We start from the raw sequence: 15,605 nt of genomic DNA on the forward strand, positions 1-15,605 counted from the left end.
TAGAAACTTTTCTATGTATATGTTTCCTCTTTACCAAAACTATTTATCAAGTTATGAATAAAGACTCTTCTCTCTTTGAGTTGTCTCTGCTACCACTCCATTGGTGCAAATGTGACAAGGATTTAATATGTCATTTTTTTTTTCTCTTGGGAGGGAGATTAGCCCTGAGCTAACATCTGATGCCAATCCTCCTCCTCTCTTTGCTGAGGAAGATTGGCCCTAGGCTAACATCCATGCCCATCTTCCTCTACTTTATATAGGACACTACCACAACATGGCTTGACAAGCAGTGCGCTGGAGCATGCCAGGGATCTGAACCTGAGAACCTGGGCCGCCGCAGCAGAGCAGGCGCACTTAACCGCTACGCCACCGGGCTGGCCCTAATATGTCCTTTTTGAAGGAATGAACACAGTCCTTCTGGATTCTGCTCCCAACGTGCTACAAAAACTATTCTCACAAACTCAATTATTTTCTATCTTCATCTTATTTGATATCTCAGCATTGTCCATCAGAGCTGACCACTCCTGCCTTCTTGAAAGGTGGACTTTACTTAGCTTCCATACACTATACCCTTCTGATTTTTTTTCTGCCTCTCTGGTTACTCCTCAGTTGGCTGTGTGAACTGTTCTTCTTTACCAAACCCCTAAACTTTCAGTTCCTCAGGGGTGGTGTCTCCTCTGCAGGTCCATTTCTCATCTTACTCATCACACGCAGCTGAAATATCTGTGATTTTATAACTCCATTTTAATAGAGGTAGAAAAGTAACTTCATTCTGTTTAATGTATGCAAGAATATGTTTTAATGAGCATAGTTCCTATAGTAATGTTGAACAAGGGGATAAAGAAAAGAGCAAACCACTGGATAATTTTAGAAAAATATTCAACAGATACATGGCAGGATGGGATTATGTGGATGGCAGGAAAACATAAGGGTTACTTTGTTCTGTAAAATGTAACACAGTGATTCAGATCATGTTAGTGAATACAAAGTCATTTGTGTTTGTGTGATTCAGCTTTAAACCAACTAAGAGAATATTTGCACATTTACCACAGCAAAAGTTGTAGCAGCCTCCCTCAGGCAGAAGTGCTTAAGTGTCTGATAATGTCTAGTGACTTGCTTAAAAGCGGATAAAACAACACACCCTCAGGCAAGCAAGAGGATTTAAATAGAGCCAATTTAGGTAGCATAGTGCCTCAGCAAATTCAGAAATTAATACACATTAAGACATTTTGCTTTCGGGATCTATGTCAAAAGACCAGTTCTACAAATCTAACTTAGAAGTGGGGCGGAGGAGGGAGTCAAAATACATATTCCATAAAAATCCTCATGTGTTCAAAAGTATACCTTCAAAAATTATAGCACAAAGTCACCAGCATGCATTATTTCAAACTGGTAAAAATGTAAGCTTAATTTTTAAAAAATAAATCAATTGGGAATGGGGAAGATTGTAACTTATTCTAATAATAAGAATTTAAAAATTTAGATAATATGTCTGAAACGCATTTCCGTCTTTTGTATAATACAGTTTGTGATAAATTATTTGTTCAAGTAGTTATTTAATCCACATGTTTTATCTAGAACACTGAAACATTTCTTCTGGGTACATGGAGTAAATTACTGACTGAAGTCCCCAGGTCTCTAAAGCAAACTCGAGAATTTAATTGAAACTTTATTGCTATATACATCTATCCAATCTAGGAGAAACTAGATAGTGATCTTTTTATAGTCTAAAATTGTGTTCTAAGAGGTAAACTTTCACATCTGATCTCAACAAACTCTCAGAGTTGGATCCATAAGAAGATAAACAAGAAACATTAAATCAAGTGATTCGTGTATAAAAACACACCAACAGCTTTTTCTGAGACACGATCCATTACGGATGCTGTTATTCCTGAAATTTATTCTGTTTATATTATGTGGACATGCAATATTTATGGTTATAAGTTTCTTGGTAACATATTCTTGGGATTTGTTTAAAATATTTTTAGTGACAATAATCTTCATCTCTTGTATAACTATGTATTTCTTTGTGACCTTCATGACCAATTTAAATATTCTCTGAAAACAGTAATGTGACCTTACCTTGCTTCCATTTTCTCTTGCCTCTTGTTCCATCTTAAGGTCCGAAATTAGAAGATTCTTATATTTGTTTTTTCCATTACTGCCGTGGTCTTCTATTCTGTATTCTGAAGTCAGCTGTGCTGAGAGGGGACTGTCACTCAGGTTCAGTGGCTGCTCGTCCTGCTCCAGCTCCGTTTTGCCATCACCATTGGAGTCGCCCATCTCCCTGCTGTGTGTTCCCCTTGAAGCAAGTGAACTGTGCCCCAGAGTCTCATTGCCATTAAAGCTCTCTGCAGCGGAATCATCTGTTGGAAAGAAAAATTTGTATTTTGATTTACTAATATGCTATTTTTCTACTTCAACTAGCATTTATTGAGCTCTTATTATGTGCTGGGCATTGTGCTAACCAACATTACAAATAATGTGTAATTTATCCTTACCAATAAACTTGTGAAACAGCCATTTTTTTTTTTTTTAACCTTGTAAGGACATTTAAGCACAAGAAGCAGTAAAATAAAATAAGGAAAAGATAGGGGCCAGCCCGGTGGTGAAGCGGTTAAGTGCACATGCTCCACTTCGGCGGCCCGAGGGTTTGCAGGTTCGGATCCCGGGGCACACTGATGCACTGCTTGTCGAGCCATGCTGTGGTGGTGTCACATATAAAGTAAAGGAAGATGAGCACGGATGTTAGGAATCTACCTCGGCAAAAAGAGGAGGATTGGCATCGGATTAGTTCAGGGCTGATCTTCCTCACCAAAAAAAAAAAAAAAAGAAAAAATAGAGAAAACAGTGCAATCTCAAAGTAAATTTAAACAAAGAGAATAAGATAATTGTCAATTATTGTGCAAATACTCTTTGCTTTTCCAGTGAAAATATCCAGATTTGGTGAATATTCTCTGATAAAAGCATCATCCATCCTGTTAGTGGGGTATACATTGGTATAAACGTTATGACTGTTTAATATGCATTAAAACTTGAAAAGTGCTCATAAACTTTGCTCCAGTCATTACGCTCCTGGGACTTTTAAGACCAAGGAATTTAAGCCTTGTGTGCACCTCTGTGTAGGTAAAAAGACATTTATGCCAGTGTTGTCTATAAGAGCAAAAATTTAGAAAATGACATAAATTACTAAAAATAGAAGATTGGCATAACACATGTTGAAATGATTAGAACATTATGAAGTTATTCAATATTTCATTTTAAAGATATGAGGAAATGTGAGTCATGAAGTATTAAGTGGAAAAAGCTAGCTGCCAAAGAGTGTGGTCAATATGATCCCAATTTTGTAAAAAGAAAACACATAAAAACAGAGGGAAAAGACTGAAAAGATGTCGTCTAAAATGTTAATATTCATTTCTTCTAAACTATGTGGCACTGGATTTTTAACATTCCTTATTATCTACTATATATAATATATTCTAAAATATTATATAATTTAGAATATAAAATATTGTATAATCTATAATACATTTTAAATTTTATATAATTTATGATATATAATTAAATATATATATAATTTTTCTAATAACAAAAATGAGATAACTATAGAAAAAAATAAAACAAGAAAAAGCATGGTTAAACAAAATTTTCTGGCTTTAAAATAAATAATAAGCTTGTTTAGAAAAAAAGGATATCTATCAATGACAATTTACTGAGAGCAAGAAACCAAGTTTACATAAAACTATAAAAGTCTATTTCTCTTCATTTCATCTTTACATATATGATAAGGATTTGCTGTTAATTTTAAAGGACTATGATGGACAAAGGTGTTCAACTGTTTTCTAGTGCAGGGCTATTGATGAAACCACATAAATATGAGTGAGCTAAAGTAATAATATTCAATATTTGTGATTTGTGATTTTTTATGATTTCTGAATATTCTCAGGTACATTTATTTTCTTTTTATAGGGTGCAGTGAAATATTTAATGCCTTTTAATCAATTACATTTATGGAAATAGTATTTAAATTCTGAAGGAGTAGTATAACTCACCTGTTCATTCATTTATTCAACAAACGTTTATTGAGTGCCTATTCTTGGCCAAAAGGGGATTAAATATTTGGCCTGTAGAGATTCTGCCCTCAATGAGTTCACAGATAATTAAGAGACAGAAAAATAAATATGTAACTAAAATGCAGAGTAAAAAATGCTATGATCCAAAACAAGGTATAAAGACATCAGAGAAGGTTTCCTAAAAAAGGTGGCATATGAGCAGAATTCTAACAGATGATTCAGCCTTAACCAAGTGAAGAAGTTGGGGGAGAGCGTTCCCCACCTAGAGATGAGCAGGTGCAAAATCCCAGAGGAAAGAATACTCAGGGCACGTGAGGTGTAAGATTAGAGTGGCGAGTGCGAAAGAGAGAATGAAGAAAGAGAAATCCAGAAAGGGAGGAAGAGAACGCGTTGGGAAATGTTTTGTGTATCAAAGAGCTTGGATTTTACCTTGACAGCAAATAGGAGCAATTTTAATTTATTATGGGAAGGGATGTGAAAAAAATTATGTTTTAAAGAGATTACTCTGACTCTGATGAGAAGAATGGAATGCAGGTGACAAAATGGAAGTTGGGGAGACCAGCTAAGAGATCTAGAAGTCATGTACATGAGCATTGTTGAAAGCCCAAACTGAAGTAGTAGCAGTGCAGAAAGAGAGAGGACTAGAAAAACCACAAGAATAGAACAAGAAAGACTGATAGTAGGATAAACAAGGGCCCAGGATGAAGCCCAGGTCTCTAGCTCCAGTAAAAAATGAAAACAAAGGCATTCAGTTTAATTTTCAGTAAAATAATACTTTTAAACAAATTTTTAAAGCTATCTTGTGAACAAGTTAAAATGTGTTCAAATGGCAAGATTCTACTATTAAATTAGTCTTTTTATACACTCATTCAAGAAAAGACTTCATGTGAAGAAAAAAAGTACATAGGAGAATTTAGGAAACTGGCCATAAATAACACGACATACCACTTTCCATAGCTATTGAGAAATCAGAAACATTCTTTTAACAATGAAATGCACAGGGTTTTTGAAATTCTGAATTAGGGGAATGATTTATATAAATAATTTGGGAAATTGTGCCTGGTCTTTCATACTAAGTCAAATCCTTATGCTAAAGCATGAAAGGTCATTTCTGATTATTTAAGTTATTTCTTTCCAAGAAAGTCCAAAGAAAAGCATAATGGACATGTTCAAGCCCAAATATTTAATTCATGAAGAAAAATGTGATTTAACATTTGTGTACTAGAATCATTTTTTAAAAAATAATAAACATTTCATGTAAGAAATTTTATCAATATGTCAAAAGAATAAATAACCCTAAAGATATATTACATTTTAAAACCAAATCTATGTTCACATAAAATATATCCACTATCTATTATAGTTAGAAATTAAACATGCTATATCTATTTCTTTAATCTGAAATCATCATACATATTTAGTAAATAGTGTACCATTTATTCATTTTCCAAGTAAGATAAACATTATCATTTATCAGAAGAATCTTTAATAAAAGTCATGTATTTATAATTTTGGTACACAGTGTAAATAATAAAGGAGACTATATTTTTAGACAGAGTAGTTCACTCCAGATGTTACCAAGGTAACTAAATTCAACAGCTTTACATATTTCATTCCTGAGTAAATCAGTATGTTTTATGAAGACCAAGTGAATGTTTTACTCATTTGTATAAAACATATATTCACATATTTTATCATTTAAATGGTAAAAGAACCAATAACATCACATGCCACTATTTTATAAATCAAAATTTAAAACAGTTTTGATGTCTATATTGGAAAAATTCAGTACAAAGAAGTGAGAAGACATTAAACTGAGAGTAAATTAACCATTTTTTATCTAGTTTCTTGTAACCATGTTAACGGTTTTTATTCTCTCTTAAAGATACTTTTTCAGAATTTAAAACCACAAATCTCAGACTCCTGTTTATCGTAACCAATTCACATCAGTTTATCGCTTTCAAGGATTGCTTCCTTACCCAACATAGTTTGCTCCATTCTGAGTGGCTGCTAGCGTGTGGGTACCGAGCTGCCACACAGAAGGTATAGAGTTTAGATCTGTAGGTATGGCCTTTAGGTTCTCAGGCCCAGAGCGATGGTGCTTCTCTCAAGTTTCAGCCTGGGTACCACAACATTGGAACCAAAGACTCTGTATTTGAGTCCCAAGGAAAGACAGCACCTGGTGCTTTGGAATTGAGTGCCCAGGGTACTTAGCAACAGAGGAGAATGTGGAATGTGATGACAGGTAGTGTGGAATCTAGTGACAACAGGAGGGCAGTTGGACGTTTGTGTTGCATTTGTTCTGAGGTTAGTTATAATTGGAGGGTTTAGTGTGGTGGAGAGGGCCATTCACGGTAGCTTGGCTGCACCTCTTGTCTATAAGGTGTAGTAACACTAACCCGTAGTGGCAAGCTATTCATTTTCTTCTTTTTCCTTCCCTACTCCCCATTCCCTCCACCAGTTAGTACAGATGCTAGAAATACTATTTGTTTAAATTTTTTCTAACATCCCCACCAGTATTTTGTGTGAAGTAGTTTCATAGGCACTAGATTCAATGGTTAGCTCTCTCTATATAAAGAGAATTAACCTATAACAGCATGTACATTGTATGTGTGTGTAGGTTTTTAAGTATATACACACACACACATATGTATAAGTATATCTATATCTCTCTATATAAACATATGGGATGTGTATATATCTGAAATCTCCCAAAACACCTGACCTACTTTCTTTTTCAGTTACTTTTAGTAGCTCTTCATTATGGCCTTTAGGCCAAGTGCCTTGGGCAAAATAAATAGGAAAAAACATATATCATCCTCATTTTAAAGTTAGTATTTGGAAATTTAGTCCTAAAATCCAGGTCAGGTGCTTATAGGCTCCAAAAAGCTTTTTATCGTTTCCCCCAAAATGTACCACAGTCTTCCACCTCTTGTCCTTTGATGCCTCCTTAGGAAACCTCCCTTTCATATCTCACCACAAAATTAACTCTTAAATCCAAAATATAGTTGTAAATAACCTTGCTCCAAAAGATCAGTACCTTAATATCCAAAAGAATAGAAAAATTTTTAAAAATCCTTCAAAATCTATTTGCAAAGTAGAGTTTAGGTGCAAATCCTCTTGATCACTTTATCACTCCTAATCTCTGCTCTGTCTTCTCCCAGGTTAGGGGCCCCTATAAAAAAATGGGAGCTTATCTGTTGCTAGACTATACCTTCCGTCTTACACCATAGCTTCCTCTAGTCTACAACGCAAAGCAGGCAATCTCATCTAACCTGAATTTGTCCCTCCCCAAGCCCAGCTCTCTGACTCATTCCTGCCTTTATCACCCTTTTGCCCATCAGTATTTGCCACCTAGAAATTCTTTCTTATTTCCCCTCTTCAAATTCTTCTGAGGATCTTTCCATTCTTTCATTTCCTTTTTTTTTTGTTTTTTGTGAGGAAGATCAGCCCTGAGCTAACATCCATGCCAATCCTCCCCTTTTTGCTGAGGAAGACTGGCCCTGAACTAACGTTCATGCCCATCTTCCTCCACTTTATGTGGGACACCACCACAGCATGGCTTGATAAGCAGTGCATCGGTGCGCGCCCAGGGTTCCGAACCCAGGGCTGCCAGCAGCGGAGTGCACGCGCTTAACTGCTACGCCACGGGGCCGGCCCCTCTTTGATTTCTATTTTACTTAAACTCTATAATTAAGTTTTTAAAACTTAACAGCCCTGTTCTATCTTTTGTTTTCTTTTATGCAAAAACTTCAATTGCTAATTACAAAAGTCCTGCACTTCCAAGTCCTCAGCACTGCCAAAACCTTCAAAAAAATAAATAATCAAAAATGAAATCTTCTATTTTTGTTTGTACTTGCAAAATATAATCTGAATTATATACTATTTAGTAATGCTATCTTAAACAGGTACAAAAGAATGATGCTATATTTTGAAGTCAAAATATTCACACTAAGGAGAAGCTTACTGATATAAATAAATGCATGTGTGTATATACATGTATGTATGACTACTGCTAAAAGGTTAAAGGACGTTGATTTTAAATGACAAAACTGATTTTATTGAGTGTAAGAAAGTAACGAGATTCAGTTTTCCACTAAATTAATTCTACAGAAGGGTGTTATCCTTGTTTGGTAGCTTCTAATTCAGCCTTTGTCATTAGAAAAATGAGCTCTTGTTTAAGGAGTAGTATAGAGAAGGCACAGAATAAGCTGGATATTTCAAAGCATATAACTAAAGCTCAGAACACTTATTAAATAAAACTAATTCTGAGCCATCAATGAGGAGGTAATGTATACTCTTTATATTATTTTGTTTAAAAATTTTAACCAAATACCTATGGTGTATGGACACTCTTCTTGGCACTGGGAGCCCAGAGACTCCATATGGAATTTGTTCTTAACTTAGACTGTAACAGAGGAATTACAATGAAAGGTAAAAACTGTCCCATAAGAGTTTCATGTAAGGCACAATGAATAAACAAGGTTCTTCAGAGAAAGAATTTACCTATACATCACTGGGGATGAGGACCGTACCAGAGAAGGCCTTTTACAAGAGTTGCAATTTGAAGAAGGTGAGAGATATGTAGATGTATGATGGTGATGGTGGAGGTTATTCCAGTTCAGGAGAGTGTACAGTAGTCCCCCCTTATCCGTGGTTTCACTTCCCGTGGTTTCGGTTACCCACAGTCAACCACAGTCGGAAAATATTAAACGGAAAATTCCAGAAATAAACAATTCATAAGTTTTAATTGTGTGTGCTGTTCTGAGTAGCATGATAAAACCCCATGCCATCCCACTCTGTCCCACCTGGGATGTGAATTATCTCTTTGTCCAGTGTATCTGCGCTGTATATACTACCCACCCATTAGTCACTTAGTAGCCATCTTGGTTATCCAATTGACTGTTTTGGTACTGCAGTGCTTGTATCCAAACAACTCTTACTTTACTTAATAATGGCCCCACAGAGTAGTGATGCTGGCAATTTGGATATGCCAAAAAGAATTCATAAAGTGCTTCCTTGAAGCGAAAAGGTGCAAGTTCTTGACTTAATAAGGAAAGAAAAAACAAATGTATGCTGAGGTTGCTACGATCTAGGGCAATTTTTATTACAGTATATTGTTATAATTGTCCTATTTTATTATTAGTTATGGTTGTTAATCTCTTATTGTGCCTAATTTATAAATTAGACTTTATCATAGGTATGTAAGTATAGGGAAAAACATAGCATATACAGAGTTTGGTACTATCCGTGGTTTCTGGCATCCACTGGGGGTCTTGGAATATACCCCCTTTGGATAAAGAAAAAGTAGTAAAGGCAAGAGAGAGCTGGAAGAGGACAGGAAATTGAGTACATTCTTTATACTAAGACAGGGAATTGTATATTTTAGAGAGTTGTGAGTATTTTACTGTATATTCCTGGATCACTTGTAAAATCATTAATTGTTAGCCCAGAGCAGGTACTTGGAGAAGCCCACTGATTATGTGACTCTGGTTTGAGAAAAGTCTATCTCTGTTCCTTCTTTTGAGCCACTGTCAACTGACTGACAACAAAACTTTCTCCTTATTCTAACATGATTCATTTTTTAAAATGCCGTTAATGCAATAATTTATCAATGGTTTCTTAATTGCCTAAATAAATTACGAACTACTAGTTTCATGCTTACCCATTAGCTTGTTTAGGGATTCAAAGAACTAGATATGTAATAGAAGTGATATACATTAACATTTTTGATATTTTTAAAGTGTGATTTGAAAATATCAGTGATTTCTTTTGTTAATGAAGTCAAGTTACTGTGAATACCAAGTTTTACTTCCTACATTCATAATACAGTGAAATGTTAAATTTCAGTTAGAGGTAAGAAATATGTATACATACATCTGTGTGTGTGTGTATATATATATATCTAGCTTATGCTTTCCACAAAGTTAACATTATATATATAAATTAATTGATAAATAAGACAATGTTACAGATAATATAATACACTAATGCAGCTGTGTGAGGCATTCATGTATTGGCAACTCACTCATGAGGCTATTTACTGCTACAACCAGTTAAAACCAAAACAATTAATACTGTGGGGTTTTGATGTTCTATCTCATACAGCAAGCAGTATATACAATGATAAAATCTCATTAAATTTAAATTGAATCTAAGACAATCATTATATAGCAGTTCAGTGTTTTTAAAGAAAGTTGACAGCTAACCTCTGGAGAGAAATGTCCCAGAAAAAACATTTAATGGGCAATAGAAACAAGAAACAATGTCATATAGTATTATAATAAAGTCATTCTATTAGAAAATGATTTGACAATTTATAGAAGAAAAGGCTCAGGGATTTATCATGAATTATTTTAAACTGATAACAAAGTTAAATCAAAAAAATGTCACAGATTCAGGGTAAAGCACTCTGAAAAGAAATGTTCTAATTGAAGCTAAAAATAATGTGATCCAAAAGGAGTGTCCCCTAACTTGGTAGTTAGCCAAACAACAACTCAAGAGGTTTTTTGCCTTGGCAATAATAATTCAGGAAATACTTTATCCTGAAAAGCTGAAAGGAAATGAAAAAAAGAAGACCCAATTATAACAAGCTTATTGTTTGAAACAAGTGTCACTGAGCTGGATAGACCTCGGCTATCTTCAAATTTATCCTTGCAGCAAGCACAGTTGGGGCAGCTATCCGTCTCACAGAGACCTCCCTCTGTGGGAATTGCTCTTGATTCACAGTGATAAGTTACCAGCAGCCATGCTTCTGTTTTGTCTGTTAACGTTTTTGATGGCCTGTTTTGGATCCTCTGATTCCTTCACTTACTTGAACAAACCAGCTATTGTTCTGCCTAATGCATTTTTCTGAGTTCCTGTCTAACTAGGCCACAGCAAGTCATTTACTTTCACTCACTGTCATGTCCCAGGATCATATAAGTTCTCTGGTTCCGTATCACAATCTAGTTCACAGGGACTTGAACTGCCCAACCATATTCTACCAGACACCACCATGGTCCCACATATGATGAAACCATACTGAAAGCAGAGGGGAGCAAAAATGGTATAATTTTGTCTGCCTTTGTGAGACATATGATGATAAGGGATAGAAGATAACTTTAAAATATAGGGGCCTGCATTCTCAGTGAGGGGGAAGTCTAGTGTTCTGGAACACATCTATATATCCACTCCAAAGTGAAGAATAAGCTCTTAAAACTTGACCTCTTTACCACTAGGAAGGCACATCACCTTGTAAATTTCATCCAGTTTAGATTGCAGTGGAAGTGGCTTTTCCACTTGACCTTCATGAAGACAAAGTAGATCAGATGGTACTCTAGGTACCAAGGTTTTTCAGAGGTAGAAGTGACACTTCTTACAATTCTTGTCTACAAGTGTAGGTAGCAGACCAGGATCGTGCATGGAGCCTAGGGCGATCCCCAACAGAAGAATTTGTCAGAATAACTAGGGTTTCAGTGTAAGGTCCTTGGGTCACTGTATTCTTCCTTGGGTGACTTTGCCTTTTGATAGTGACTCTTGACACTTTATCCAGGTGGCCATCATGAACCGAGTAAATGGTCCATTAAACATTATATTGAGGCATGCTCGGTGTCCTCCTTCATCAAGTGGAAGTGCGATATGTAGAAAAGAGTCTGTTCAGGCCCTAATGGTGTATGAGCAGTTGCTCAAAACCGGCCACACAACAGTTGCTTCCTAAATCTCCCTCTACTGTCTTAAAAGAAATTCTTTATGAAAACTTGATTGAGAATGAAAAATTTCAGCTTGGTTTCCATGACTCTGTGAAACTCTGCAATGGTAGAGTTGCTTTTATGGATAGGCCCAACTGGAGAAGGAAATCCACTAAATGGACAGGACTTTGAGCAGTAAGTCTGGTTGTATATTCTCCTTAGAATGAAGTCCGAGGTTATTTTTTACACCATTTATTTAGCAGCAGACATGTGGTATAGAAACTTGAAAAGGGACACTTTGGAGGATTTTTTAACAGAAAATGGAGGAAGCATGATGTTGATAGATCTTTCATAATAGGCTAAGGGCTTAAAAATATTCATATCCCTGTGAACGTTCATCAAAAAACCGGTAGTATAGAAGCCAACCTTAAAAATCAGGTACACAGTGTGACTTTTCCTGTGGATATCAATCATCCTACCTGTCAAACCCAGGTTTGCTCAGTGGGATCATGAAGAGACTGGCAATTAAAGCAGGAGAGTGGAGGATCTACATGGGCAGGAACTGGGGGCTTCATTTACCACATTGATCTGAGTACCCAGTTTGCCAACAAAGTGCCCAATTTAAGATCTTGATAAAGTACAAAACTTTAAGGAGGTTGCCAACTTCTCTATGGCAGAGCAATTGTATTAGATGCCTTTAATTAGATGGGAAACGTACTTGTCCTCAGCAGAATGGACATTTATTTTTGACTTGGTTTCTTGCATTTTTGGCTTGCATTTCTTGCCCATTCTTCCTCCAACACCACCACATATGAACCTCAGAATGTTTTATATACTACTCTTTTGGCCCTATACAACATTAATTTTAATCAAGGAAATCACATCATATAGTAAAAGAAATGAAGCAGTTGGAAGATTTCCCTTTGAGTTATCGCCCTTATTATCCACTCCATCACTGACAAACTACAGACCTTATAAAATAATGGAATGAATGATTAAAAACTCAGCTATGGTGCCACTGAGAGATAGTATCTGAGCCTGAGGGGCTGCCTTTCAGGATGTGATATATGCTCTAAACCAGCTACTGATACTTGGGGCTGCCTCTCTCTTAGCCACAATATGGAATGACACTTCTCACAATTCTTGTCTACAAGTGTAGGTTCTGTTGGCCTATAGGAAGGATACTTTCAAGAAATGAGAGAGACAACTGACCATTTCACACCACACAGGCCACTATGGCAATAGATAAAAAGAAGAACTATGTGTTGCCTGTGATCATTGATCCTGAGTACCATGGGAATGAAAGATGTCCAAAAAGCAAAACAGGTTGGGAAGTGGGCCTGCAGGAGCACCTGAAGCATTTCGCAATCTACTCTGTAGAAAGGAAAATATTGTCAAGGCAATCCTTATAAGTAGAGACAAAATCTCATTCCCTGACATGACATTTCACCTGGCAAATACCTGGAGTAGTTTAATTGCTAGCTAAAGAAAAGAAAATATAGAATGAGTAGCGGAGCTACTTAGTCATAAATACTAGCTATGGTTTTGGAACCAGATGTGGAAACTAGGAGTACAATATTTATCTGGATATTTTTGTTTGCTGTCAAGTATCTGAAGATTAAAAACACATTTCTCATTTCCTTAAGTTTTATTTCCACTATTGTATACAGGGTGTTGTGCTGGTAGATAAATATACTAATTAGTCCATTAATGGCATAATTTCAATTGTTACAGAACTAGAAGAGGAATGAAGATCACTTGGTGATCTGGTCTCAGAAAAGTGGAGCTCCTCAATGACACCGCTGGGTGCAATAGCTGAACAAGACTTAGATTTAGTTCCATTTGGGGTTGTTTGTAGTTTATATGAAATAGGTGTTAAGTATTCAGTAGAATTATCTTTGGATGTATGAAAAAGTTGTGTGATGTAGGATGTGTGATGGTGTGTGTGGAGGGTGTGTTTTAGCAGCCAAATGATGGTATGTACTAGGCACCCATAGGGATGGAAACCTAGTGCACACAATCCCCTCCTAATATACAAGTATAGGCTCCAGGAAGCACAATCTCTTCCTACCTTGGAAAAACATTTGGAGCTGTGATACAGAGGAAAAGGGAGTCATCTGAACTAGGTCTTTTTATGTTAACCTCTAGAAAGAAAGTATAAAAATTACTATCACTGGAGTTCCCATCATTTTTCTAAAATTGGGGCTGCCTTTAGTTCTGACCTTTCCAGATTATTGGGTGACAAACTCCTTTATGAATTCTTTGAGAAACTCCAGTGCCCCTCCAATAGATTCTCATTTTTTGTATTGTTTTCACTTAATTTAGCCAAAGACAATTTTCTAACTCGAAAAAGCAACTTTAACTAATGCATAACATTTGCTTTACTTTAGAAAAAACCGAGAAACAGAAATGTTAAGTGACTTGACTATTTCCAGCTAAAAATATAACTTATGTTTTGAAGGGACTTGAAATCATACAATAAAATATAGTCAAAGAACTAGGGGATGCTTAACCTGAAAAGAGAGCACTTTCAAAGACTATGGGGAGAGATATAATTGAATCAAATGTTTGAAGATTTTAATGTGTTTTTATTACCTATCAGAAGATCAAAGATTAGAAGTTACAGAGAATCAGTTTTTTGTACTACGTATGGGAAATCATTCTGACAAAATTATCAAAAGATCAAATAAGTGTCTCTGTCTCTAGAGCTGTTTAAGTATGAAATGTAAGCTATTGGAGGGCAAGTCCCAGTTCTTATTTCTTTATTGATTTGTAATTGGCACTTGGTGAATATTCAATAACTATTTTTTGAAATGGACAATCACAGGAAATCACAATCACATATCTGTTTAGTGTCTGTTTAAAAAATAGACTGTGAGTCTTTTTATGTCCTTATATATGTTTTTGAACCACTTATCGTATGTATTACTGCATTAGCCACTGTGGTAGGAAGAATCTAAAAGTGCCCCAGCACCTGTAAATATGCTGAGATATCACTCTTGTGATTATGGTATTTCGTGAGTTACAGTGGATCTTAAATAGGGAGATTATCTGGGTGGGTCTGATCTAATTACATGAACACTTAAAAGCACAGAGCTTTCTCTTTCTGGTTAGTGGCAGAAGAGGAAGTCAGAGAGATTCAAAGCACAAAGGATTTTCAGTGTCCCATTGATGGCTTGAAGATGGAGGAGGTCACATACGAAGGAATGTAGGCAGTCTTAAGGAGCTGATAGAGGCCCCTGCTGACAACTGGCAAGGAAACAGGAACTCAGTCTTGCAACTGCAAGGATCTAAACTCTGCCAACAACCTGAATAAGCTCAGAGTGGATTCTCTCCCAAAGTCTCCAGATAAGAGGCTAGACAGGCTGACCCCTTGATTTTGGCATTGTGATACCCTGAGCATAAAACCCAGTCGAGCCTGCCTGGATTTCTGACCTACAGAACTGAGAGATATGGGTGTTGTTTTTAGCTATTAAACTTGTGAGATTTTGTTACACACCAATATAAAATGAAAAAGGTGTCTTAGGATAGGTAATACCACTCAAAATAATTCAAGTATATTTCAAATGATAGGTGTGTATCAGCAGTTCTCAAACTTTAATTGCTTCAGAATTTCCTGGGAAGACTATTAAAAACACAGATCCACTTGGGCACTAAAATCCTCTAGCCCAACAAAACCGAGAAATCCTGGTTTAATTATCTTGGTCAGGGGCGGGGAATCTAGAAGCATTTCTCCTACAGGAGTTTTGAGGCCACAGGTGAGAAATTAATTTAGATGAGATTCAGCAACTAACTGGCTGAATATGCAATGGTAGGAGGCAACTGTTAGTACCAGGAGAATTAAATATGACTGACAGCCCTC

General features: G+C 36.1%; 1 protein-coding gene across 3 annotated transcripts in view; it reads right to left on the bottom strand.

Moving 5' to 3' along the window:
- NOL4 (nucleolar protein 4) overlaps positions 1-15,605 on the bottom strand; it is a 432,326-nt gene that overhangs the window by 180,356 nt on the left and 236,365 nt on the right. For all 3 annotated transcript variants that reach the window (XM_058556965.1, XM_058556968.1, XM_058556967.1), the window contains one exon: positions 2,083-2,366. In XM_058556965.1, coding sequence (XP_058412948.1) covers positions 2,083-2,366 — 284 coding nt within the window. The remainder of the gene's footprint in view (positions 1-2,082; positions 2,367-15,605) is intronic.

The sequence above is a fragment of the Diceros bicornis genome, chromosome 16 (genome assembly GCF_020826845.1).
Source record: "Diceros bicornis minor isolate mBicDic1 chromosome 16, mDicBic1.mat.cur, whole genome shotgun sequence".
In the NCBI taxonomy this organism is placed as follows: Eukaryota; Metazoa; Chordata; class Mammalia; order Perissodactyla; family Rhinocerotidae; genus Diceros; species Diceros bicornis.